Source organism: Marmota marmota, unplaced genomic scaffold (genome assembly GCF_001458135.2).
Source record: "Marmota marmota marmota unplaced genomic scaffold, marMar, whole genome shotgun sequence".
Lineage (NCBI taxonomy): Eukaryota > Metazoa > Chordata > Mammalia > Rodentia > Sciuridae > Marmota > Marmota marmota.
This window is the reverse complement of record NW_026000261.1, coordinates 4170076-4195185: the sequence shown is the minus strand read 5'-3', so window position 1 is coordinate 4195185 and position 25110 is coordinate 4170076. Positions and strand designations below refer to the sequence as shown.

At 37.3% G+C, this 25110-nt stretch overlaps 1 protein-coding gene across 20 annotated transcripts in view; it reads left to right on the top strand.

Annotated features, from left to right (window-relative positions):
• Pak3 (p21 (RAC1) activated kinase 3) overlaps window positions 1–25110 on the top strand; it is a 251415-nt gene that overhangs the window by 150920 nt on the left and 75385 nt on the right. For 19 of the 20 annotated variants that reach the window (XM_048796901.1, XM_048796903.1, XM_048796900.1 and 16 more), the window contains one exon: window positions 12350–12551. In XM_048796901.1, coding sequence (XP_048652858.1) covers window positions 12377–12551 — 175 coding nt within the window. In that variant the 5' untranslated portion in view covers window positions 12350–12376. Of the gene's footprint in view, window positions 1–5651; window positions 5866–12349; window positions 12552–25110 lie in introns of those variants that run through there. The other variant, XM_048796902.1, reaches the window with a different exon arrangement.

The window sequence follows — 25110 nt, the reverse complement described above, 5'->3', positions numbered from 1 at the left end:
CATCTTCATTTGGCAAAGTCTTCTGAGGCTACAGTTAGCAAATAAAAGCTATTAGAACTGAGCATATTTCTTTGTGTGTGTGTGGGGGGGGATGAGTATCTAAATGCTGCCTATAGTTTATCTACTAACTAAAACCTCTGTATGTTTGTTTCTGTCCTGTGTAATGCCCAGCATGCTGCAAGAAGGCAAAAAATGTGAGATCATAATAGTACCCTTTGGAACAGGGCTGAGTAGTGGCCACAGTGGTACCGTTCACCACCAAAAGAAAAATGTTTCTTAAGATTTTCTTTCTTAACTGAACCATACTGTGTGGTTTGGGTCATGTTGCTCCAGTTACAGTGACTATCCAGTCTGAGAATTCTTAAGACATACTGAAACACATCAACAGACCTCTGGTATACTTGGGAATTTGTCTTGTGGCACAAAAATTAATGTCAGCAAGCTTAGTAAACTTTGGAAAAAGGATAGGTGGGTAAAAAGACTTGCTTTTGACCTCTCTATAACATTTGCTTCCTAGCAATATATTCATCTTGAATCACCCCTACCATGACATCATACTATTCACCTCTTTGACCATCTTCCTCAGTGATCAGGGGCTTCTCTTCCTCTTGTAGTTCCGAGATATTAGTGTTCCCCAAAGATCTTCTCTTCTGTCTTATTCTTTATTATTTCTGGGTAATTGCACATATTCCCATGCTGGTGGCCTTCAACTTAAAATCTTCAGCCCATATGTCCAACTCTCCTTTGAATAATTCCACAATGTCAAATGAACGTATTAGGGATGCTGCTGCAACTGTATTTATTGTCTTTTTCTTGCTTTCTCTTCTGAGAATAATAGTTTAGTAAGAGATATATTTTTCTATCACATGTGAATTAAAGTTTCCTTTAGATCCAAGACCAGTTACTGGCATCACTGCCATCTTTGGTCAGTGTCCTAAATAGAGGCTCCTCTTGAAATTGCTTCCCCCGTCTTCCTTTTTTGCATATTGCCCATGTTTTTTTTTTTTTTTTTTCTCCCATGGCTCATCTTCATAGTGTTGCTTTGCAAAACTATTCCCATATTGCTATCTGGGGAAAAAGTCTTTGGCCTTAGACATTTGCTACATGGTCACCTAAATAATAGTTAATAAAATTAAAAAACTACTTGATACCTCTTCATATGGCAGAAAGAACCCAAACTTAATAGAAAGGCATATAAGACCTTTCTTCATTTGCCTCTACTGATTTTACCTTTTCCTCTTTGGGTCTCTAATCTATTTTGGGCCTTAATACACATTGTTCCTTGTGCCTTAAACATGCCATCCACATGATTTTGGTTATTTATTCTTCCTAATTTAGTTTAATTTAAATGTACTTCTTCTATTAAGCCTCCTTCATCAGGTGATTGGGAGTCTCTCTCTGTGTTCTTTGATAGTATTCTGTTTTCATCTTGACACTTGGCTGTCAAGGCTGACACCCTTTACATTTTTAGTCTCTCCCAGGGAAAAGACTGTTCTTTGTTCCTTTGTCATCGTAGAACCTGGTGAACTCCTATTCACTCTTCAATACCGGCTGAAGTGCTATATCCTCTGACACCTTTGAACAGTATTAGCTACCCTTCACCCACTGTCTTTCCGAAGTATCTTTTGCCTGCCTGAGCACTTAATAAACATTGTGTACCTGTAATCCAAGTGATTTCGGAGGCAGAAGCCAGAGGATTACAAGTTGAGGACAGCCTCACCAACTTAGCAGGGTCCTAAGCAACTTAACAGGAACCTGTCTCAAAATAAAAAATAAGAATGGATGGTGACATGGCTTAGTGGTTAAGTACCCCTTGGTTCAATACCCAGTACAAACAAACAAATAAACAAACCAAAATCATAGTGTAAATGCTGAACTAATGGATAGATTGAAGATTTAAGAATGTTTAGTGATTTTGTGAATATCACAGAATAATCCAGAAGGAGAGCTGGGATTCTTTTGGGTTTATAAAAGACATATGAACTAACAATCAACTTCAAAAATTCAGAATGCATAACGAGATGCAACTTAGTTCTTCATTGAAGCATACCAGGAAAGAATTTATTTTTTCAAGGTTTATGTTCCTAATTCATTTCCCCAGAAGAAGTCTGTTCATATATGGCTACAGTTCTAGAAACTGTCCTGGCTCTTAGTCTTGCACATTTTACTTTCTTAAAGAGGTTTGAGATATGTTCAAAATCACTTAGTTCGGCAGGAATAGATGCCCAAAGTGAAAAAATGTATTTGCAGATTGGAAATACTGTTGAATAATAATACAACCCCACTACTTACTACTTTTTAAATCCTGGTGAACTCCTATGTGTACTTTATACCCTGTTCACTTGGTATAGTTTCTGACCCCTCTGAGAACATTAGTTTCCTTTCTACTCTGTCTCTCCCAAGCATCTTGTACCTATTTGGGTTGCATCACTTTGTACCTATTGTAGGTACGCATGTCCCCTTCCTCACTACTGTGACCTCTAGAAACCAAAAGCCTGGTCTGAAATATGACCTCACAAATGACTATTTGGACTTGCTCATGGCCTTACTACAACCAGCTCTTCATTTTCTAATAGTTGGATTGGTGAAGTAGCTTGTTCCCCTCATTAACCTTTAATCTACTACCTCATTGCTACAACTGTCCACCTATAGAAGACTCATGACTCCTTCATATGGGAGCACATCCCTATTCCAGCACATGATCAAGTAGTGATCTTTATTCATCTCTTTGTATACCCCCTACACCTGATGCCATACCTGGCACATAGGAATGTTGGTGGCATGGGGATGTAAATCTGGGCTGTGATGTTTTTTGGAACAACTGTTCCTTATGTGTGATAGTATGATTTATTGGCACTGATTTCTCATAAAATAGGGCAGTAGTCAGTAAAGGAGAGTCTTGCCCTCTTCTGAAGTACTTTAGTCCCTCTTTTTTTAAAAGCACTTTTAATTTTACATTCTGCATACCCTTACTTGATTGATAGTTCTATTTTTTTCTGTGCATTTGTGTAATTTTATATATAATGTGAAGCCACAGATGAAACCTATAACTCAAGCCTATAACCTCACTCAGGACTAGGCATGCATTTATTTCCTTATGCTTATCACCTAGCATGGTGCTTGGCACATGAGCGCCAGGAAATACTTGTTGTTTGAGTAAATGAATGCGTGCATACATAGGCTATTTAATGGGTCTTAATAATAGATCACATTCTTTGTCCCCTCAAAGGATACTATGTGGTTTAGTCTCAGACTTCTTTTAAATGAAAGACAAACCCAAATCCATAAGGATAGTTGTGTTTTCCTGTACAGTACAAGGGCTGAGATAAGATACTTCCTTTTACTCCAGGTGTGGAACCTACAGACCCCTATTATTAAGCTATGCAGAAGAGGATAGGGCATACCTAGATAATCTGCTCAAGACCATAAAACCAGCTAGTGGTTAATTGACATGATTTAGCATGCTATGCCATAGGGAACTTATGGAGCTCAATCTCAAAAGAGAAAGAATTCTCTGAGATGAACAACAATTCACACAGTTTATACATATATATTTAATGAACCCTTCAATTCCCTCTCCCTTTCCTCCCCAATATTTTTGTCAGGATGTGTTCTAGGCCACAGTCTAGGCTCTACAGGACTAATTTGGGAACTACTTACTGATTCCTCTTCTGGCCTGCTGACTCTAGGTCGTCACACCACTCTGCTTCTACTTTTTCTGCAATTTTCCTCTGAGAATACCATATATTACTTCCTTTGAGGTACGTGCTGGACCCTGTTGTCTCAGAATGGAGACTTCCTGGGGCCACAGAAACAGTATGTGTTTGAACACTGGGGAAACAAATCTGATCATGTGCTGGAATAGGAATGTGCTCCCATATGAAGGAGTCATGAGTCCTATCTTCTATAAGTGAATAGTAGCAGCAATGAGATAGTAGATTAAAGGTTAATAATGGGAGCAAGCTACTTCACCAATCCAACTATTAGAAAATGAAGTGCTGGTTGTAGAAAGGCCATGGGCAAGCCCATATAGTCATTTGTGAGGTCATATTTCAGATCAGACTTTTGGTTTCTAGATAGTTGTTTTGGCAGATTATGCTCTTTTCTTATACCCAGTTTTCTTCAAAACATTTGTCTTTGCAGTAGGGTCAAATATGGGGAATTTCTAAAAGTAGGGTCTAATCAGCTGAATGTTTATCCTCAACCATTTGTGAAATGGGATAGATACAAAGTAGGTCCTGTCATCTTTCATCCTTCCTTTAGCATTTGAGGAACTCTTTTGCTATGGGTAATATTTTCCCCTTCCTTAACTATAGCTCCCAAATAAGATGCTGAAATACATGCTTAGATGTGGACATGTAAACTTTGAGTAAGAGGCAAAAGCTCCAGAAAGAGTTGCTTATTTTATGCCAACTGGCAAGAAGTCACTTTTTTGGTGAAATATGATTCTTGCTAAATGGAGCTAAGCTCCTGATTTAGAAATAATATCAGGTCTCAATTACCCTCATTTAGCTCTTCTCTTCAGATATGTCATGCATATCTTCCTTGTAGAAAGCCAATTTGGGTACAGAAAAAATGGGAATACAGTAAGGACAGATGATAAGCCATGGTTCACAAGTTGGAAAACAGCATCCAAACATCTAAATGGCAAGTAGAATATGCTAGAAAAATCAGGAATTGAATTTCTTAGCTTAAATTTGGGAGAATTTGTGGACATTTCACTAGGGTAGATAAGAGAAGAGTATAATTATCATCCATGCACTGCAACAGAGATCAATTGGACCTCCAGATATTCAGGACATTGAATGCCTACCTATCTTGCTCACTTGGGCTATTGTTCTGCATCTAATTTTTTCCATCTGAATGTTTCTAAGGATGTTACATTCTGTGTTGAAGAATGTGGAAATGTTTTATTACAAAGAAGTTGACTTCCTTTTTCTTTTTTGAACCAATTTCTTTGAGGTATTTTTTAGAGTAATTACTTCTATTTTTTTGTGCTTTAAAAATCTCTACCTCTGCTCTTTGTGCATCTTATTTTCTCTTCTTAGAAACATCAATATTGGAAATGAAAAGCTGAAACATAATAATGCATTGGTTTGCAAATATAAACACACATCAGATAATCATTAGCATTTTTCTTGGCATTAGCTATGCAGCATACACAATGAATACTAAAGTATGGCGTTATGTACATTTAGAATAGCTTAAGAAGTCATTTGAAAAAGAATTATTTGTTCTTTATAATATATGTAGTATATGGGGTCTGGATGCTAGCGTGTATCTATCGATTTCCTGATTTGCCACCTGACATTGAAATTTGCAACTATAATATGCTGGTTTATTGGACTCAATTAATGCCATGTTCCTACAGAAAACAATGGAAGTCACTCATAAAAATGTTAGCAGGGAACAGGACTACTATAGAATCAGCCTCAATTGCCTGTGTGAGTGAGAGAGATCATGAATGTATTCTATGTGACTGTGCTTATATGTATGTCAGAAGTGAGCTATCTCTTGCATAATCTAAGATTGAACTAGGAGGCTGTAAAAAGAGCTAGTGCCTCCCTTGCTTGTCTGGCTGCTTTTTCAAATCTGCCTAACAAGTGGCTCAGCTCCTCCTGATCAAATGATCTTAGAAATGGCTTCCCTCCATTACACACGGTAATGGTATCTCCCTGGCGAGGCTCTCTGAAACAGCACACCCCTGTCTCTGATAGCAGAGTTCTCTTGGTGAGTGCCCCAGAAGAGACAAGTTCTAAAACAAGGCCATCTAAGAATTGGTACAACCGGCCAACAAAATCTGCTGGAGTTTTATCAGTAAACCACCAACCCTTGGTCTATGGATGGGAAAAGCAATTGGAATCAGTAAGTACCAGCCTTGAAGTGGGTTTAAATAAAAAAGTTAGACCTATTGTATTAATATTTTAAGAGGATACAAATGTATACATGAAGAATGTGTGCATTTGTGTTTTCTTGGATACACATTGTATTAGTATAGCATGTAGGGAATTGACAGGAGTTTAGGAGTTTAAGGGGTTCTAGTCTCTGTTCTTTAACTTATTTTGTGACCCCAGGAAAGTCAATTAACCATTGTTCTTTATCAATTCCTCATGTGGGAAATGAGGACAGTAATCCCTTCTTCACAGTATTGATGTCAGGCTCAAAAAGAGTTAAGAAGACTGGAAGCTCCTTAGACATTAGAAAGTCATATATTTTAAAAGTGAGTTATTGCTAAGCAGATGTAGCTGGCTTCTAAATGATGCCCTATTACTTTTCAGTTTGACTAGTGCTGATATTTCCAAACATGCCTTCTTGACTCAGACCCAATATAAGTAGGCATACAAGTTTATGCAACATTATGAAATACTTACTCATAGCTTCACCTAATGCACAGAGTGTATAGAGTTCTATTTAATTACCTCAACATGTAATGACTACTGGAAACAAGATACTGTACTAGGTGATATGAAGGCATACAGTTATGGCTGAGGGGCTCTTACCCTCAAGAAGCTTTTGATCAAGTGAGGGGAATAACATGCATAATGACTGTGCAGTTTGAGACAAGATGATGGAAATGCCAAGTTGGGCTACCTTTTGTAAATATAGTCTGGAAATTGCAGTGTGGTTTCAGAGCTTCTGGGAGACCAGACTTGGCTCATTCTCCTTCCTATAAAATTCCCTCTTTGGCATTATTGCATATTATGGGAATTAATTTCTGGAAAGTCTTTAGAAATCTTCAGATGCAAGTTGCTGTAGAAATACAGAGCAACGTTTCTTTCAAATCATAAGATGTTGTCTTTTTAGTGGAAGGCTAGAGAAGTTTTCTTTTCTTTTTCTTTGACAATTAAAAAGTCTACTATATATTTTTACATTGTCTGCTGTAAGTATCTGTGCTGAGTGGTTCATTTGCTAATAATGCATCCAAGATAAAGTGGGAAACTGTCAGCTTAGGCTAATTAGCAAAACAGGTTTTGTTTCCCAGTCAAATCTCTACCTAAAAGCTCTGCTATACATCTTGAAAATGTGTGCCTTAGGACAAAAGGAAGCCCCACCAAAAAAGCCAGCCAGTGTAACACTTTAATCCTTGTCTCACCACCAAAGTATAATTCAGTGCACACATCATTCTTCTAGTAAAAGCAGCAACCCTATCTTCACATAAAAGGTACGGTCCAACATTAATATCATTATCTAGTGAAACTTTAGCAGACTTTAAGTCTGTGTTTACTTAATACCTTGATGTGTGGAAGCTGTCATTAAAAGTTTAATTCTTGATTTATAGGGCTAATTATTGTTATAAAGAAACTCCCCCAAATTCCCAGAATGTAGAAATTGGAAACATTTTTATGCTTTACCATAGATCAGTTTAATATACTTTTAAAATCCTATAATCCATCTTTGTTCTTTTGTGCTTTTGTCAGTTTGTCATAATAGAACTGTCATCTCATCACTTCAAAGTTTCTTTTTTTTTAATTGGACACAATATCTTTATTTTTATGTGGTGCTAAGGATTGGACCCAGTGTCTCACATGTGCGAGGCAGGCACTCTACCAATGAGCTACAGCCCCAGCCCTCAAAGTTTCTTTTTAATATTTTTTTTATTGTTGATGGACAAATAACTTTTTATTTTATTTTTATGAGGTGCTGAGAATCAAACCCATTGTCTCACACATGCTAGGCACGGGCTCTACCACTGAGCCACAACCCCAGCCCAGTTCCAAGTTTCTTGCAACCCTGTTCATCAGATGCATCAAGAAGTTCATGCTGGAAAGTTCTCCTAAGCTATATTCCAACATTTTATTTTGATATAAAAAGGATATTAAACAATGTTGGTATGCTCACCAATATATGATAATTCTCTTGTGTTGCTGGTAGTTTTGGAGCTCACCTCTGGGTTCATTAGATCATGTGAATCTGCCAGCCTGGACTTTTGTTTTTGAAAGAAAGGCATTATTCATTTGTTTTTTATTAAGAAAAATATGCAAATAAATTTTGAACGCTGACAGAATAATGCAGACATGTGTTTGTTTCTGTATGTGTCTCTGACGCTATCAGATCTGATAAAAATATTTGTTTCAGTTGCTTATGGCTTAATAGGTGGCCTTGCAAGTTGTAGGACTAGAATTTCTGGATTTTCATCCCTTATATACCTGGGTAAAGTGCCTGTGGCAAGTGGGCACAATTGGCAATTTTGGTTGCATCCAATACAACTCATATGCTATAGTATGAATTTTAGTCACATTGGCTAGAGTATTTTTTGTTCTTTATAGATATAAATGATAGTAGAGTATATTTTGACATTATGCATACATGGAATATATCTTATTCTAATTAGGATCCCATTCTTGTGTTTGTACATGATAGTTACCATATATCTTGATGGACACTTGCCTCTAAAATGCTTGTAGCAAAGCTCAGTGTCAAGAAGGAAGTCAGTGAAGGGCCATGTGTAAGTTTGTACTGATGTATTCACATTTGTATTAGTCATTTTTTTGTTTTGTTTTTGTAAAAAAATACCTGAGAAAATCAACTTAAAGGAGGAAACATCTATTTTGGTTCATGATTTCAGAGATCTCAGTCCCTGGTCTGCTGGCTCCATTGTTTCTGGCCTTGTACTGGGGCAGAACATCATGGCAAAAGGGCATGTAAAAATAAAGCTTACCTCCTGATGGCCAGGAAACAGAGAGGGACAGAAAGACTGAGAGGAAGGGGCTCAGGGACAAAATATGTCCTTCAAGGGCATGCCTTAGAAGACATACTTCCTCCAATGAGGCCCTGCCTCTCACTAATACCAGGGACTGGCAACCAAGTCTTTATAGCACATGGCCTTTAGGGAACATTTCAAATTCCAACTATGATAATCTATATACACATTTTCTCAGACTTGAATGGAGGCCTGGATGAATAGAAGAAAAAAAAAACAGATGAGAAAGAGAAAGGTAATCCTAGTACTCTGATAAAAGGAAGTTTAGGTTCCTTGGTTATCATGAAACAAGGGATTTCTTTCTTACTGCTGATGAATTTGAATTATAATTACAGAGTATTGGTAAGCCACATTAAGTCCCAAGGGCTAGATTAAAAATACACACCATTCAGAGAAACCATTTGAATATTTCCTGAAAAACATAGCAGCTAAATATGAAATCAATTTATGAACAGATATAAGCTGTTGTTGGTTGTCCATTAATTTTAGCTATTTCTCCATGATGCCAAAGATCAATTTCTGAAAGTGAAACGAATGGCCTGTGGCTAGATGTAATGTGTAACTCACTTATAGGTTTCCTTTCTGTTGTAGTAGTGAACAACAACAGTTGAACAGGTTTTTGATTTGGTTCCTAGAAAATAATGGAGCTTTTGTACAATTCTTGAAATAGAGCCTACAGCCAGCCCAAACAAAATAGTCCCTTTCAAAATCTTGGAAATAATGACATCATAGGCAGATTGAACCAGCAATCCATTAATAGTATCCTTTGTGGAAAGCTGTCTCAGAAGAGGACCTGGATTAGTAAATTGGTATTGTTTACAAACATAGCATAATAGAATGCCCTTTTTTTTTCTACATTTGTGGGAGAGCAGGAGACCCCTCCCATTTAGGAAATAAATACTATGTTAGCCGTGAGGCTTCCTCACAGGTCCCTACTCTCCCTTTCCACTGATTCATCTCTGTAAAAACATTTATTCCAACTTTTCTTATAATCTCCTGATGGGTTAAATGGAATCGACACAATTCCAGTTTGGTAGGAAGTAGAATGAGCTGCCATATAAGCTAGGTCCTTTGCAGATCACCTTTGATACTGACCAGAGCATGTGTGTATGCTGTTGACCTTTTGGTTAAGAATTTCTGGTGCAATATGGAAGAGTATAGTTCAAGTTTTATATCCCAAGCAGTCCTTTCTTCTCATCTGAAAATATACCTGGTCAAGTAACATCAACATAATCAGCTGCCTGAAAAGAATCAGGGCATCTACCTGCTTCTCTGGTTAGAGAATGTAATTAGGAAAGAAAAAGGCCACTGTGTGGTGAACCACACCTACTTATCAAGAACAAAGGAGCGTAGAATTTTAAATTACAGAGTTGTCCTAGAACCCTGGCTGGCCCAGACTCTTGTTTGCCTTATTATGCAAGATCAGCTTTGTTTTTTAAAAGAGGTCATGTGTGTTTCTGTGACTTCTATCATCTTAAGTAATACGTCATCAGAAAATACATATCATCTAGAAAATGGTGGCTCTCTATGCCTGAGAGACACATTTTTTTTTCAGAAATCTGTCTTCTAGGTATTTCTTTTTATATGCTCAGTTCCTTTCCAATAACTTTCTTATTTCATTTTACCAAGGTAGATTTTGTGTATCCCAAATATGCCTTATATTTGGGAATTATTTTTGAACCCAGAAAAGTCAATCTGGTAGCAAATTCTTCTCAGTGGCTACATTAAATCCATCAGCCTCTCAGATAAAAATTAATGCCATTTGTGAAGTGAGGCTTAAACTGACTTTTTGTCTGGAGAAAGAATGAATTTAAAAGAACTAAAACTCAAAATGCAAAAGAGAATGTAGACATTAGCATTGGTTTCATATTCTTGTTAAATATTTACTAATACCATTAATTAGTATGTATGCATGCACTTCATTCTTGATATCATAGATATACCTACATTGGAAAACGTGAGGCTTATCAAATTGTTGGTAGTGATAAAACATTTATCAGTGAGTACTTTCACTAATGCACTGACTGAAAAAAAATAAAAGAGTTGGTCTTAATTTGTTAAGATAATGCAAGGCATGGCAAAGCAAAAGAAAAGAGATCTTGTGTCCAAATCAAAATCAAGTCAATCATTGTTAGTTGACAGCCACCTGTGTAGGAGGAGAAGATATTAATTAATTCTAGCCTATTTGAGTAATTATAGACTGTGTATTTGAGTGAATTTAAAGCATAGCTAATTTTTAAAAATTCTCCACAAAACATGATATAACTTAGCTCTGACAACTGAAAACAATCACATTGTAACCATTAAAGGGCTAAAGTGAAGATTGTGAAATGTGAGAGTATTTCCTCATTTCAACAGTTAATGAAGAGACCCTGGCTTTTATTATTCTTGTACCTAGGTTCGCTTCTAGTAAATGTCAGAATAAAGTAATGTGGTTGGTTGTATTTGGAGGAGTTCTTATGTTCCAAATTAGTGCAGGGTACTACTTGATGAATTTACAGAGATTTCACACTAATGGGATTTGATTTTCCTTGTATTCAAACTAGGAATTCTCTTGGAAGTTTTTCTTAGTACTTGAATTGTGCTGGCAAGTGTTGAAGTATAATGAAAGGACTTGAATTAGAGTTGGAAAACACCTGAAGACAAACATTTCCTTGCTAGGTCCATGCTTTTCCAGTTCACATTATCCTCCCAGTAGGATGAAGCCTGAATGTACTCAAACCTACACTCAAAATAGTAAATAATAATGAAGTTAAGCCTGGGATTGTGGCTCAGTGGTAGAGCACTTGCCTAGCATGTGTGAGGCACTGGGTTCAATCCTCAGCACCACATAAAAAAAAAATTAATAAAAAAATAAAGGTACTAAAAATAATGAAGTTAACAATAAATAAATTCCTAAAACCCAGATTGAATCTTACAAGTCTCTGTCAACTCCCTGTTGTTCCTTGTTTTAGGACATAAAATGTAACAGGAAATAAGGTTATAACATCTGTTCAGGATATGCCCTCTCCTCTGGATCTCCTTTTTATTTATGGTGACATTCAGTCTACTTTCATCTTTTACTTGCTTAGGAAAAGAGGGGGCATTTTTTGCCCTACCAGTACATCCCAACTCTGGTGAAAGTACCAGATCTATGGGATGTTTTCTGAGTTTATTCCTATAAATACAGCAGAGACATTTTGTAAATCAGGTACACACTAGTAAGAAACAGGTACCAAAACCATTGTAATGTAAAAGCAGCCAAAAAATCATGGTTGTGGGCCATTAAAAATCAACAGCCAAACCTTTGTCAGTTCCATACTCTCAGGAGTTTGTGCCTCTTAACCATTATGATCATCAGGATGGAATCTTCAAAGAAAGGTTTAATGTGGTTCATTAAGAGACTGGACAGCAGAAATGTGTTTGTGTATACATATTGAATTGTCATTAATTGTTACTGTCACTTTCCTCACTTAGATATTATATTGTTGGTCTTCCAGGGAGGCAAATCTCTTGGTCCTGAAGAGAAATCCCTCAAGTTGATTCACATAAACCTAAGAAAACATGAGACTAAGGCTGTTGTTTCTAATATGTTAGAACCTCCATATTTACTATATTTGGTTTGGAATTCTCTTTTCTTAATTCCTGTTTCTTCCTGCTTTTCTTTAGGAGCTGTGAAATCAGTTGCAACTGAAAATGTCTGACAGTCTGGATAATGAAGAAAAACCCCCAGCTCCCCCATTGAGGATGAATAGTAACAACCGAGATTCTTCCGCACTCAACCACAGCTCCAAACCACTTCCCATGGCCCCTGAAGAGAAGAATAAGAAAGCCAGGCTTCGCTCTATCTTCCCAGGAGGAGGGGATAAAAGTAAAGTATCAGTGGTCGGGCATTGAAAAGGGGCTAATTTATTATTTCATTGTCACTTTTTTTCCTCATGTAGTCATTTCTTAAGCCATTGGCTGTTCAGGGCCTGCCTGCCATTTACATCTACATCTTCCAAGGTTGCTTTTTTGTCAGAGGATCATGTTTGATGGACTTACTGTGGGTCGACAGAAAAATATATGTATGCTATGTTCGCTTTTCAGAGAAAATTGAATTCATAGAGTTAAGTCATGGGGAATCATAGCAATGGTATTGTCTTGAATATATAAACAGTGACTTTCTGATAACTTAGACTAGAATTTACAATAATACCTTCGTAACTGTAAGTTGTCCTTTTTGAAAATTTGAATATAGGTGATTTTACTTCTGTATATGTTTTTGGGAACTGAACATATTCAACTGAGTGTATGGGAGTCACTCCAAGTCACCACAGTGTTGTCTCTCTGACTGTGTTACAAGGTGGGAAGAAACCGAGTCATTCGTTTCTTCTTTTGGTCTTCTACCAGTGGTCTCCTACACAATCAGCCTCATGTGCACTGAGTATCACAATATATTATCATTTATCCATGTGGTGTTCATAATGCCATTTTGATGCTTAAATATCATATGCTAAACATTTGTGACATTTGGGGATATAAAATTCCTAGTAAACAACTTTCAGATTGTATTAATAATCGTAAAGCTGGAACATGGTTTCCATAGATGTGATTACTGAGGCATATATGAGTAAAGCCGGTACAAGGCCATTGGCATCACAGAAAGTGGCCAAAAGGGTAAGAAAGGTGATGTCTGTAGAAGAGAAAAAGGCACATTCTTGACCTGCTTCTTCAATGAAAACAAGTAGCTATATAGGTTGATTATATGGTGTTAGTGAGTCAACAATGGATATTATAAGGACAATTGAAACTCTTATCATATGCCTACAAGGTACTTTATATCTTATGCCTGAAAGATGGAAAAGAGGCAAATTACATTAAACCTCTGAATTGAAGATAAGCAAATGAATAACAGAACACTTTTCATGCAAAGGATCTGTGACCATACAAGAGGAGTTTTAAAAATATATATATATATTTACAGACACTGAAGTGGATCTGGGAAAAAAATTGCTTGCAGCAAGGGATGGTATGAGGATTAAAGGTGTGCCATGACCTAGAGATCAAGTCTTGTGTGACAGTGGTGCCAAAGAAAGGATGTTCTATGTTGTATCTGCTGCAACTGTAGAAAGCGATTGAGGGAAGGGAATTACATGCCTGCAAAAATCCTTTGGTGCTATTGAAATTGGCATGCTTTGGGAGCCCTTGAATAGTCCTGCTTGCCATTTTGAAGAGCAAGAGCCAACTGAGACTGATATGATGTTAGCAAAAACAGAGGCTGACATTTTGGTTTTGGGGCAGTACTTCAGGTGATATCACGGTGAAACCATTGCTGCTGTACAGATTTCAGGGGGAACAATTGAGCTAAGTTTCCAGTGTGCTGGCATGCAAACAGAAGAGTTTGGATGACTCTTACTCCCCTCAAGGAATAGTTTGAACAGTGATTTTTTTTAGATATTCAAGACTACTTAAAAGAAAAAAAATTATAAATTAAATTCCTGTTCATTCTTCATACTCCANTTTTTTTTTTTTTTTTGGAGTGCATTCCAGGAGCTGAATCTTGGTATTAGAGCAATTTAGGAGGGAAAATTTGGCACCATTTTTTGCTACTTCACTATAGAAAGGATTCAAGATTTAGACCAGGAAAGGAATATCCTGGACAAGCAATTTTACTTTATTTTATGGAGCCTGTGAAGTGTGTGACTAATCAGGTTTCTCCTTTGTTGACTACTGGAGAGTTTAGAGCCAAATGTGTGGTTCATGCATAGCATTTGTAAAAGGACTCCATGGTATGTATGCACTTTGTATTAACTGTCTTCCAGGCTCCATTCTATTTTCCTGTGTTTTTGATTTTGTTTGTTTTGCTTTTCTTTTACTTTCTTGTCTACATTGAATTTATACTATCATGTTGTATTTGGTGTATTCTTATAAACCACCTGACATACATTTTGGAACAAGGTGAGGAATACATACATGAATGAATAAACATATTCAATACATTAGTAAATAAATCAATAAGGAATAGGCAATGAGGCAAATGAATGCAGCCAGGACTTTGAAAATGGCATAGTGTCTCTACAAATGATCGACATTAAGGATTTGCAGCTTGGAAGAACATATTGGAAAGAATCAGGTGAGGCTGCATTTAGTGGTGACATGTTCTATGTGACATTTGTGTCTTCTGAAGTGTGCTTATGTGTCTTGTGCTGCTTTGAGCATTAGGTATGTTTTGAAGGGCTGTGTCTGTAGAGAGCACAGTTCATGTGCATTTAGTTTGTGGAGAATCCAGAGAGAATTGGGAACTTGGTGAGCTGAGGAATGATGGATTGTTCCCTCTTCCTGAGCCTACTAGGGGATAGTTTTGTATGAATCAAATCAAGACATATAGGGAATGATCAATTATTTACTGTCTGGTAACTGGGTGCCAAGCAGTGTGTCAGGTACTATACATGCATTCAGTGTTAATCCCTATAGCTACTCTGTATTATCCCCTTTTTACCAATGAGGCAATCTAATCTCAAAGCATTTAAATAGATGGCCTAGGACCAGATAGCAAAGGAAAGAAGCCAGAAATCTCCTAAGTCTTCGTGACTCTAAACCCTGTTTATTTTCCACCCTCCTATATTATATCGCCTTGCAATGTGACAAAGGGACTATGTGGTAAACTATGTTCTTAGCATCTGAGGCCAGTAGTGGCTTTCATTTTTCCTTAAAAAGACTCCAGTGTACTTTGAAATGTGTCTGAATTTCAGAAAAGAGGATTTTTTAAATAACCACTCAGCAGGAAAGAAAGAAAGGAAGAAAATTCATATTTGTTTTAAAAGAATTGATGGTGAGACAACATTATTCAGAATAGAGATGCTAACATTCGATTTGGAGTTTTGTGTGTTAGATTATCATTGGGGTGTATGCTTCATAAGCTTACATGTTGATTGCTTTAGAAAGTTGAAGCTCTAAATGGGTGTGCTCACAAAATGGGCAAAAGTTCTTAAAGTGGTATATAGTTTTGTAAATGTATCCAGTATATATTGCTGTTCTAATACCAAAGTATGTCATCTTCTATATACCCCCCACAGCAGGAAGCACTGCTGTATAACAATTATATTAAAGAAAACTCACAAATATCCTTTATGGTTTTGTTAATCAAATGTCTTGATCAATGCACATTACTTATTTTCATCTAAATAATGCACAATAAAATATACTTAGTGTGATAACAGTATGCAATCTTTCTTTGGTGATGCCAAAGACCCTTCAGGATCTTGAGGTAGCCTAAGGTGATTTCATGTCACCAAAAAGTGTGGGAGTCTAAATTAATTGCGGGTTCTGTTATCAGAAAGTCATATGTCAGAGATTGTTGCTTTCATTCCTCTTCTCCAAATGTAGCCCATATTGCTGAGCAGAGTACTTTTCAGAGACCCTTGCCCTGTCCTTTGGGAAGCCTGGAGGGCATAACTTCTTGCTTGTCCTCCAGGAGAAGACCCTCCTATCTGCTTGTTCACTCTTAGAAGTCCACTATTGAAGTAGGAAGAAGGTGGGATAAGGATACCCTCTTCCTATCTACCAGGGCCTGAATTTCTACTTCATGTCCGTTAAACAGGGAAACTTGGCATGAATATGGTAGCCCACTTAAAACATAACACAGCTAAATTGAAGAGAAACATAGAATGTGGGATTGGAGAGTATATACACTAAGGTAAAGAGGAAATAATATTTGTGAAGCAGACTAAGAAGTGAAGAAAATACAGGGGATGGATAGGAAGACAGAAAAGCTCTATATCACATATTCAAATGAAGTGTTGCAAAGAAAGAAGCAATGATAATAGCTATGACAATAGCCTAAAAGATATGAAGTTGCTTTCCTCCTTAGAACAAATGAGGCCTTTTTCTCCTCTCAAACTTGTACTATGTAAAACTATACACATGATCAGAAGTATCATGCTAGGACATTGCTTCATCTTTGCATTTTACTTTCAAACATTTTCCATTGAAATTATTGCATGGGTGAATTGAGCATAAGTGAGCAGGGAGTCGGTATGTGTTGCCTAGACAGAGATGAATAGGTGGCAAACTTCTTAATTATCTCCCAGAATGATTATACTTGCTTAATGTTTTTTTTTTTTTTTTTAAGATGATACTCCTGAAGGTGACGGCTACCTGTATGTATTTGTGGGGGCAACTAAAGGGCTCACATGGGGCTATCATTTCCTTTCCTCCATTCCATCATCCTCATGATACATCCAACCCATGAATTAGCCTTATAATTGCTCTTGAAGAATTAGGTACCACTTTGAGTTTTTATTTGTATATACTGTTTTCCATAGCCACTGAAGACCTGGCAGGAAGAAATAGACTTAATATTCCTCCTGAGGGAATAGAACTAGACAAAAAGAAATTCCAGATGGACTAATTAGATGCTATGGATGACAGTAAAATTTTCTAGGTTCTGCATTGGGCCTCTTAGGGATTTATGTGAATAATGGACCTTCCATTATCAGCTTTCCCAACTCTAAGCTTCTAGGATTTGCCAATATGATAAATGATATTATGATACAAAATAGCGAATATTTAAAACAACCAAGTTCAATCCTCTTTCTTGGTAGTTCTATTCCCAAGGACATCATTCATAGAATGGAAGTGCTAGGTTTAAAAAGTTTCACATTAGTTTCCCAGCAAAGAGTCATCTTGTTACTTAGTGCATTGCTAATGAGAAGATGTATTTTGGAAGGCCATTATGGGGGTATTATGATGTTTAAAGTACTTTCATATCAGTTACTTCTTCAAACCTCCTCTGCTATCCCATTTTATAGCAGAGATGTTAAATGATTTCTACAAATTTGCCAACTACTTAATAATAAAATAAGGCAGACCTAGAATTTATATCCTCCAACTAGTCTAGTGGTAGAACATTATACCACTTACCATAAAATGAGAGAAACCTAACTTGTTTTTGAAATAGGTTTTAACCAACAGAATATTGAAAATGGAGTTTTTAATGGAAGCAGGGGAAAACTAGGTGGATGGGCAATTATGACAGTAGTCATTCCTTTGTCTTTTAAGTAATTTCTCCTGAGGGCCTAATTTGCTAGCAGGAGGTTACCAATCTTTGTTTTAAAAAAAAGTGAAATTCATTATTCTCCTATTCCTGTGTTATTTAGTGGGGGATGGCTTTTAAATGATTTTCTATTACAAAAAATAATGTTTGATGCTTATAAAATTGAAATAGTAAATAACTATTTTAAAATAGATAATTTTCCATTGTAGTTACCACATAATACTTTCAGATACTTCAATGGGAGAAATAAATTTGAAGGCCCGTTCAATGATAGTCTACCCCAAAAATGTGAAAACCAGAGAATTAATCTTTCCCCTGTGTAAGGGAAAATATGCATCTCATAAATCCAGGAGTTAAGAAATTCTTGTGGGTCCTTGCTCATACCACACCCCAAAAAAGGGTATTTGTTTATAGAACAGATGTAACAGGGATTAGAACCTTGACAAAAATCAGCCCCTCTGACACTATTGCTCTCACAAGGAGAACCAACCTCTTTGACACTGCCTTGCAGGACTTCTGTTGTACTATTCAGGGATACTTATTTTTACCCAAGTAGAAGGAAGGCTTCAGAATGCTTCCTTCTAGAGGGTTATGGCACAGTGTGCCCTATGACCCACAAATCAAAGGATGGAACAGAATAATATTTTCAAAAAGTAAAAAAGGCGACAAACTCAGTATTTAATTCACTTTTCTGATAATTAAGCAGACACTAAAGTGTTTTAATTCTTGTAGCCCACAGAGACAACATTTTGTAAACAACTTTTGTGGGACATTGACTAGCAGTCTTTTAGTGACACAGAAATCAGTGAACCACTAAAAGTATCTATCACTGAGCTGAAGATTCACCAAGTCACTAAGTAGCATCTATTTGGAAAAAGGAAGGTTGGCACACAAAGAATATGGATGGTCTTTAAAAAATACTTTTATGTCATTCCAAGATTACTTATCCAGAACAAAATTTAGGAACATTGAGATGAAAAACAGACCTTTAATATGATGGATCTCTGATCCAGCCATCCCACTGCATATGCCGGAACTTGCTTGGCTTCTTCTGTACAAGTTGTTTGGTTCCAGGACTATATAACACTGGATAAATAGACTGTAGCTCAGCAGCACAAAAGATTGGAGGAAGGAAAAGAGCTTCTGATTTCAATCTAGAGGTAGTGGGATAAGGGTATCTCTCAGGAAAGATTCAGACCCATCAACTCCAATATAAGTCTTCTAACAAAATGCTTTATTAGACCTCCTTTATCTCTAGGGATTCCTTGAAAGACCATGGTAGAGATATAGGCAACCAGGCAACAAATCAATCTGAACTGCATGCTGACTTTGAGCACAGATCTAATTTATTATCTCAGGTTAGAAATCAGATATAAGAGAACCTTGAGTATGCTTTTAACTGTTGTATCATTCACCCAGAAAATATTTGTGTCTGCTTTTTACTTGCCTCATTCTATGCTAAATATTGTGAAGGATACCACATATGAGAAAAGGTTCCTTATCTTCAAGTAATTTTCAATCTAGTTGTAGAAATAACAGGAAATGCTCCATTAGTGATCTTAAAGGCAACAGATACACTGGTAGGTTGTCTTCCCATTCTACACCCTTCATATCTTCTCCTCAGCCTGAGAGAAACAGTAACCATCATGAAGCCTGCCCCCACCATGGTCCATGTACCTTAGCAGCACATAACTACCTAGCTTATTTCTGGAAAACCCCTTTTCAGTTGGCATCCATCTGCTCAAAACCTTTCGAAGCACAGTTTTTATTACTATCTCCAATTTCATCTTCCTCTCCTCTTAATTTCCCATATGGTTGCTATCTATTTACCCTTGTCTTCTCACTTCTACATTCATTTGCTATATATAGTCCAACTTCTAAGATTTTGTTCTGTTTTCTTACTTCAGATAGTTTACCCTCATGTATCTAACAAGTTTTTGACTCATCTCTTAAATCTTGTGTCCTCCAGTAAGTCCTGACTGTCCATTACAGATTACGGTGACTGTTTCCCTTTTGACATGCATTTATATTAAAGCATTTACACTCTATTCTTCACAACGTAGCACCTAATTTTATTTTGTATTATAGTATTGGTTGTTATTTTGTTTCTTAAGCTTATTTCCCCAATTACTTTCCATTACTTGAGTTCCTAATGAATCATCTAGTGTACTCTGTCATTACATTGATGCATAATTTAACCTCTAGTTGATAACGGACTCATGAAAAAGAAGCTGAGGTAGTAGCAAGAGGTTGCTGTTCCTTAAATCTGGGGTTGCAAAATGCTTGCCTTGGAGAACTAGCCAGTCTGTGCATTTTTTTCCCTTTGGAAAAATTCTTTCCACACTTAAACAATATGCTTTATATAATACTTTGCTTTTAGCTTTCTTTATTAATGTGGCTTTAAATGTTGCCCTTGCCATGTAGAGCACAACATTTTGTATGGTTTCTGTTGCTTTTTTTAAAAAATATTGTTTTGTGCTTTTAGACTAAATTTATGTAGGAAAGCTTTCTGTATGTCTGTCTTCTGTCATTCCTTTCCTTTTCCTGTAAGCTCTGTTTTAAAGGAGTTAGAAAGTGTTCTAAAAAGTAATACTGGACATGCAGAAATGAGATCTAATGAGAAGACCCAGCAAAACTTCCAGGAATTTTAGGGGAAGATGACAAACGGAACCACGACAACAGAGAAAACTCAGGTGACAGTTTTCTACAATGCTATCAGGAGGAAAACATAGCACCATCCATGGATGTCTTCTGGGGAGAATTCATTGCTTTGCTGTACCTTGACCCCTGCCCTGCTCTATTGCCAGTATATGCATGTGGCATCTCACAAGAGATGTGTCTGAATGGATATATAGTCAGTGTGGACACTGTTGGAGAAAATATCAACAATGCCACCAACAAAATGCAATTACAAAAATAACTCTTAAACATATTCTCTTTTTGCCTGGCACTCTTGGAAGATCCAGGTCATTTTTTCCTCATCCATGAACACATCATAGCAAATAAGCATCAACTGTCTCCATATATTGGGTCTCATTTCATATAAAGGTCATTTATTTGTTCATTCATTCGTTTGTTCAGTTATTCATTAAACATTGAGTCTGGTACTGTGGTGATGTATAGAGATGAATAAGTCCCAGTCCTTCCTTAAGTAACTGAGAGTCTAGTAGGGGACACAGACATGCGAGTCAATAGAGTTTAGTGTGGTAAGTACAAAACAGAAGTGAGCACCAAAGAGGGGGCATCTATTCAGGATTGAAGGGAGGGAGGAGATGTTAGAAGGCTTCCTGGAGAAGGTGACCACTGAACTGAGGTGAGTCTTAAAAAAGAGAATAGAACTGGCTGAGTAAGGCATAATGCAGTAGCAGGTTGAGTTTCTATGGCTACAACTACAAGAAATTCAGAATAGCCAGTGCAAAGAGTCAGTGTGGGAGTAAGTGGGAGATGAAGCTATGGGAGTAGTGTGGGACTAGATCATGGAGGATTTATATTTGCTATACTAAGAGCTTTGAATTTGCTTCTAATGACAATGAAGGGAATGTTTTAAGCAGGAGGAATGATATCTGATAAGTGTTTCAAAATATCACTCTAGCCAGAGGAGGAGGAATGGGTTTGTGGTGAAGTCAGGCATGTTAGCCTGTTGGAGACATGCAAGTGGGAAATGATGGTGGCATAAGGGCCAGTATCATTAAGAATAGGTGAAGAAATCCAGAGGGAATACGTTGAAAGGAGACTTAATACAAGCAGGTTTGGGAGAGAAGAAGCTAGAGAAGTGTGAAGTAGGAAACAAAGGGGGGATTGTAGTTTCACATTGTTTCAGGTGGGACAATAGAATAGAGATGTTCAATAGCCTATTAAGTACAGGGGGGTTGGGATATGGCAGAGAAATCAGAGCTGGAAGTACATATGGGGAGTCAGTACTGTAGATGGTGATTGAAACCATGCATGTAGAAGAGATGAACCAAGGAGAGGTGTTTGATGGCAAGACATGAGTACCTGGGACAGCTCCTAGAGCATGCTGTTTAAAGAACCAACAGAAAGAAGCTCCTACACAAGAGACTGAGAAGGAAAACCCAGAAAAATAGAAATTGACTCTAGGAATTAGTTGTGCAAAAGAAAGTGCAGAGGAATTTGTTTCAAGAAGTGTGTGGTCGGGGCTGTGTAGATGAGTGGAAGAGCACTTGCCTAGCATGTGTGAGGCTCTGAGTTCGATTCTCAGCACTATGTATAAACAAATGAAATAAAGGTCCATTGACAACTAAAAAAATTTTTTAAAAAGAAGTATGTGGTTAACCATGTCAGTTTTGACTGAGGTGACAATGGTTTTAAGGACAGAAAAGTAGCTCCTGGTCAAGGAGGAGGTTCAGGGAGTCATTACAATGATTTGGAGAGTGAGAGCTTAATAACTCTAAAATACTTTTTCAAAAAGTTTAACCTAAAGAAGAAAAGGCCAAATGTCCGTAAAACTTAGAGAATAATGTGAGGAAGCAGAAGGCTAAGAGAAATCTTAGCCTTTTAAGCCCAAAACACCAGTAGAGAGAAAGGGAGTGAGAGATGAAAGAAACAAGAAGAAATGGATGTAATTGGTGGAATAAGATCCCTGGAGAAGTGAGAGGACTGGGATCTAGAGCACCAGTGGAGAGAGACACCTTAGGTGGAAGGAGTCACCTGTTTCTAGTGGGATGGGAGGAGATATGCATATATAGGCATCAGTAGCACCTTCTTATCTCCTCCCATCTATAGGGGCATCCCATATATAGGGTACTGATTCTTATATATGCATAGGAAGGTTAAAGGAATTGATATCAGAAGAGTTCCAACTGAAAATTAACATTTTTCTTTGAAGTAGAACGTACATCATATGCTAAAAGTAAAGGAGGATAGGATAGAGCAGAAATTTGAGTGAAATTCTGGAATATTTGCTGAGAGAATTGGGAAAGGAAGTTAGTAAGGGGCAAGGAAAATATTGCTAAAAATCATTAGTGACCCAAATGAGATCTGTGATCTTCATAATAGCACCAGTCTACATGGCCACATGATATTTTATTCCTCAGCAACTCACAATGAACCTTAGTATAGAAGTGGAGAAATTTCATTGTTGGATTCTGTCAGGGTAGGGTTTGGCAGGACAAGTTCAACAATTGGTGAGTATTTCTAGGGTAGGGTGATGGCTTCAGACCAATTTACATGATTGACCAATACAGTCTAGGCTAGGAAAGAGCTGAGCTCGAAGAAGAGTAATATAGAAGTAAGGGCTTAAAAGGATTAGAAGTTTGGCAGGATGGGAGATGAGGCTTAGACCATAAGAAAACAGTGTGGAATATTTCAGAGAATTGTTTATTGTGAATAACAAAAAGGCCCAGCATAGCCATGTTTCTCCATTTTGTTTTTACATCATCAATAGAGTTTAGAAAGTCATCTTTCTAGGTCTTAGCTCCAGAAATCCTGATACAATAGGTGACAGATAAGTTGTAGACATTGGTATTTTATGGAACTCTACAGATTATCCTAATGGCCTTGGTTGAGAACCTGTGGCTTAAAGGATAGCCATGGGAGTAAATTGCAGAAGTGGAAGGAGGTAAAGTTCACTAGAGTCAAGGGAGGTCAAGGAGCCCTGAGGAAAGAGTGTTAAGGAGGTGCCCATTTATTGTCCATTCATATCTTATGTTTCACACAGTGATGGTAGTGTAGAGTATTGGAGGGAAAATTTGGAGCTAAAGTCCTCAGTGGATACAAGGACATGGCCAAGAAAACAAAGTTTCGATAACCTCAAAAGGAGAGGATTTTGTAGTCAAGTGCAGAAGTAATGATTTCAAATAAAGAATTTAGAGTAAACTGGGAGAAAGCCTACCCTCCCTGTTCCCCTAGGCCAATAGGCTTGGGATGAGGAAGAATGAGCATACTCTACCAGGTTATCTGAGGAAGTTGTTATCCTCATTGGATAGTGAGATTTACAGTATTTCTCAACACCGGCTATGCAATTGAAATACCTGAGGAACCTTAAAAAGTAAAGATGACTGGGCCTACTCCAGATTGACAGGAGTGGGGTTATGGCCTCTCCCTAAAAATAATTTCTCACATGATAGGCAAGAAACGAAGAGAACATTTACTGAAGAGGTTGAAGATGTAGGGGAGTTTGTTCTTAATGGGACAAGCTCTAGCCACTAGAGGGCAGGCAGAATATTGGACTGGGTATAGAGGAGATGATAGATGACTAGATGACTTTTCTTTCTTTACAAGGTAATGTAATAGAGAAAGCTGTCAGAATAAGAGACTCCGGAGAGATTAGAGTTACAACCAGAACTCATGCACAGCCAGAGGTTCCCAAGGCCAAATCTCATTTGCAATTTGTGGTTCAGCCAGCAATCTTTGGCTTTGTTCTGGGTTCCAATAGGATATTAGAGGTACACTTAGAAAGTGATACTCATTTGGGCTTCCATTCTTTGTGAATACTAACCTAGAGCTAATCAGGCTGGGTTTTAGCTTAAGACTCAGGGTAGGCTGAATTTTAATATAAATGCCCAGTACTCAGAATTCTCTGAGGGAGATAAAGACAATTTAGTGTTCCTAAAAAATAAAATAAACCAAAAATCCATTCTCATCTAGACGCCAGTCATTGAAATTTACTGAAGGATAAGGTCCAAATATGTTTAATTTTAAATATTCATAATAAGTAGTGTAACTATTAAGAACTTAGATTCTGGAGACATAGTGGGGACATAGGTTTAAACGTTGGCTCTGATATTTGCCAGCTGTATAACCTGGGCGTATGGCTTAACCTCTCTTAAGTCTTACTTTTCTTATCCATAAATCAATAGTAATACAACCATAATAAACGTATTCATAATATTGTTGTGGAGATCAATTGAGAAAACCATAGATATACTTTGCTCAAGGTGAATGTTTCATAAAGGATAGTTCATAAGTGTACAGACCCAAGGCAGGTGATGGAGAATGTGAGAATGATACTTGTTTTCCTGCAAATTTTAGCTAAAGAGGTAGGTATGTTATGTGACAAGTCAAAATATACATTGGGTGGTTCTATGGGAACATAAAAGAACAGGCATTTAACTTTGTCTGCAAAGGGAACACACTAAGGGAGTGGAAACCTTCAAGAACAAGGACTGCCCAGGGTTGTCAGTCAGTGGTAAAGCACTTCCCTCACATGTCCAAGGCCCTGGGTTCCATCCCTAGAACTAGAAAAATAAAAGGATGAAGGGAATCATCCACATAAAGCTGGGAAAAATATGTAAGAAACATGGCTTTCCAGGTCTGAGTCTAGCATGTATCAAAGCTTGGAGGCAAGAGAAAAACCTGGTCATGTAAGGAACATGGGATAGGTATGGATAGTGGGTTCCAAATCAGAGGCTGGAGAGATAAGTTAGGAATAGAT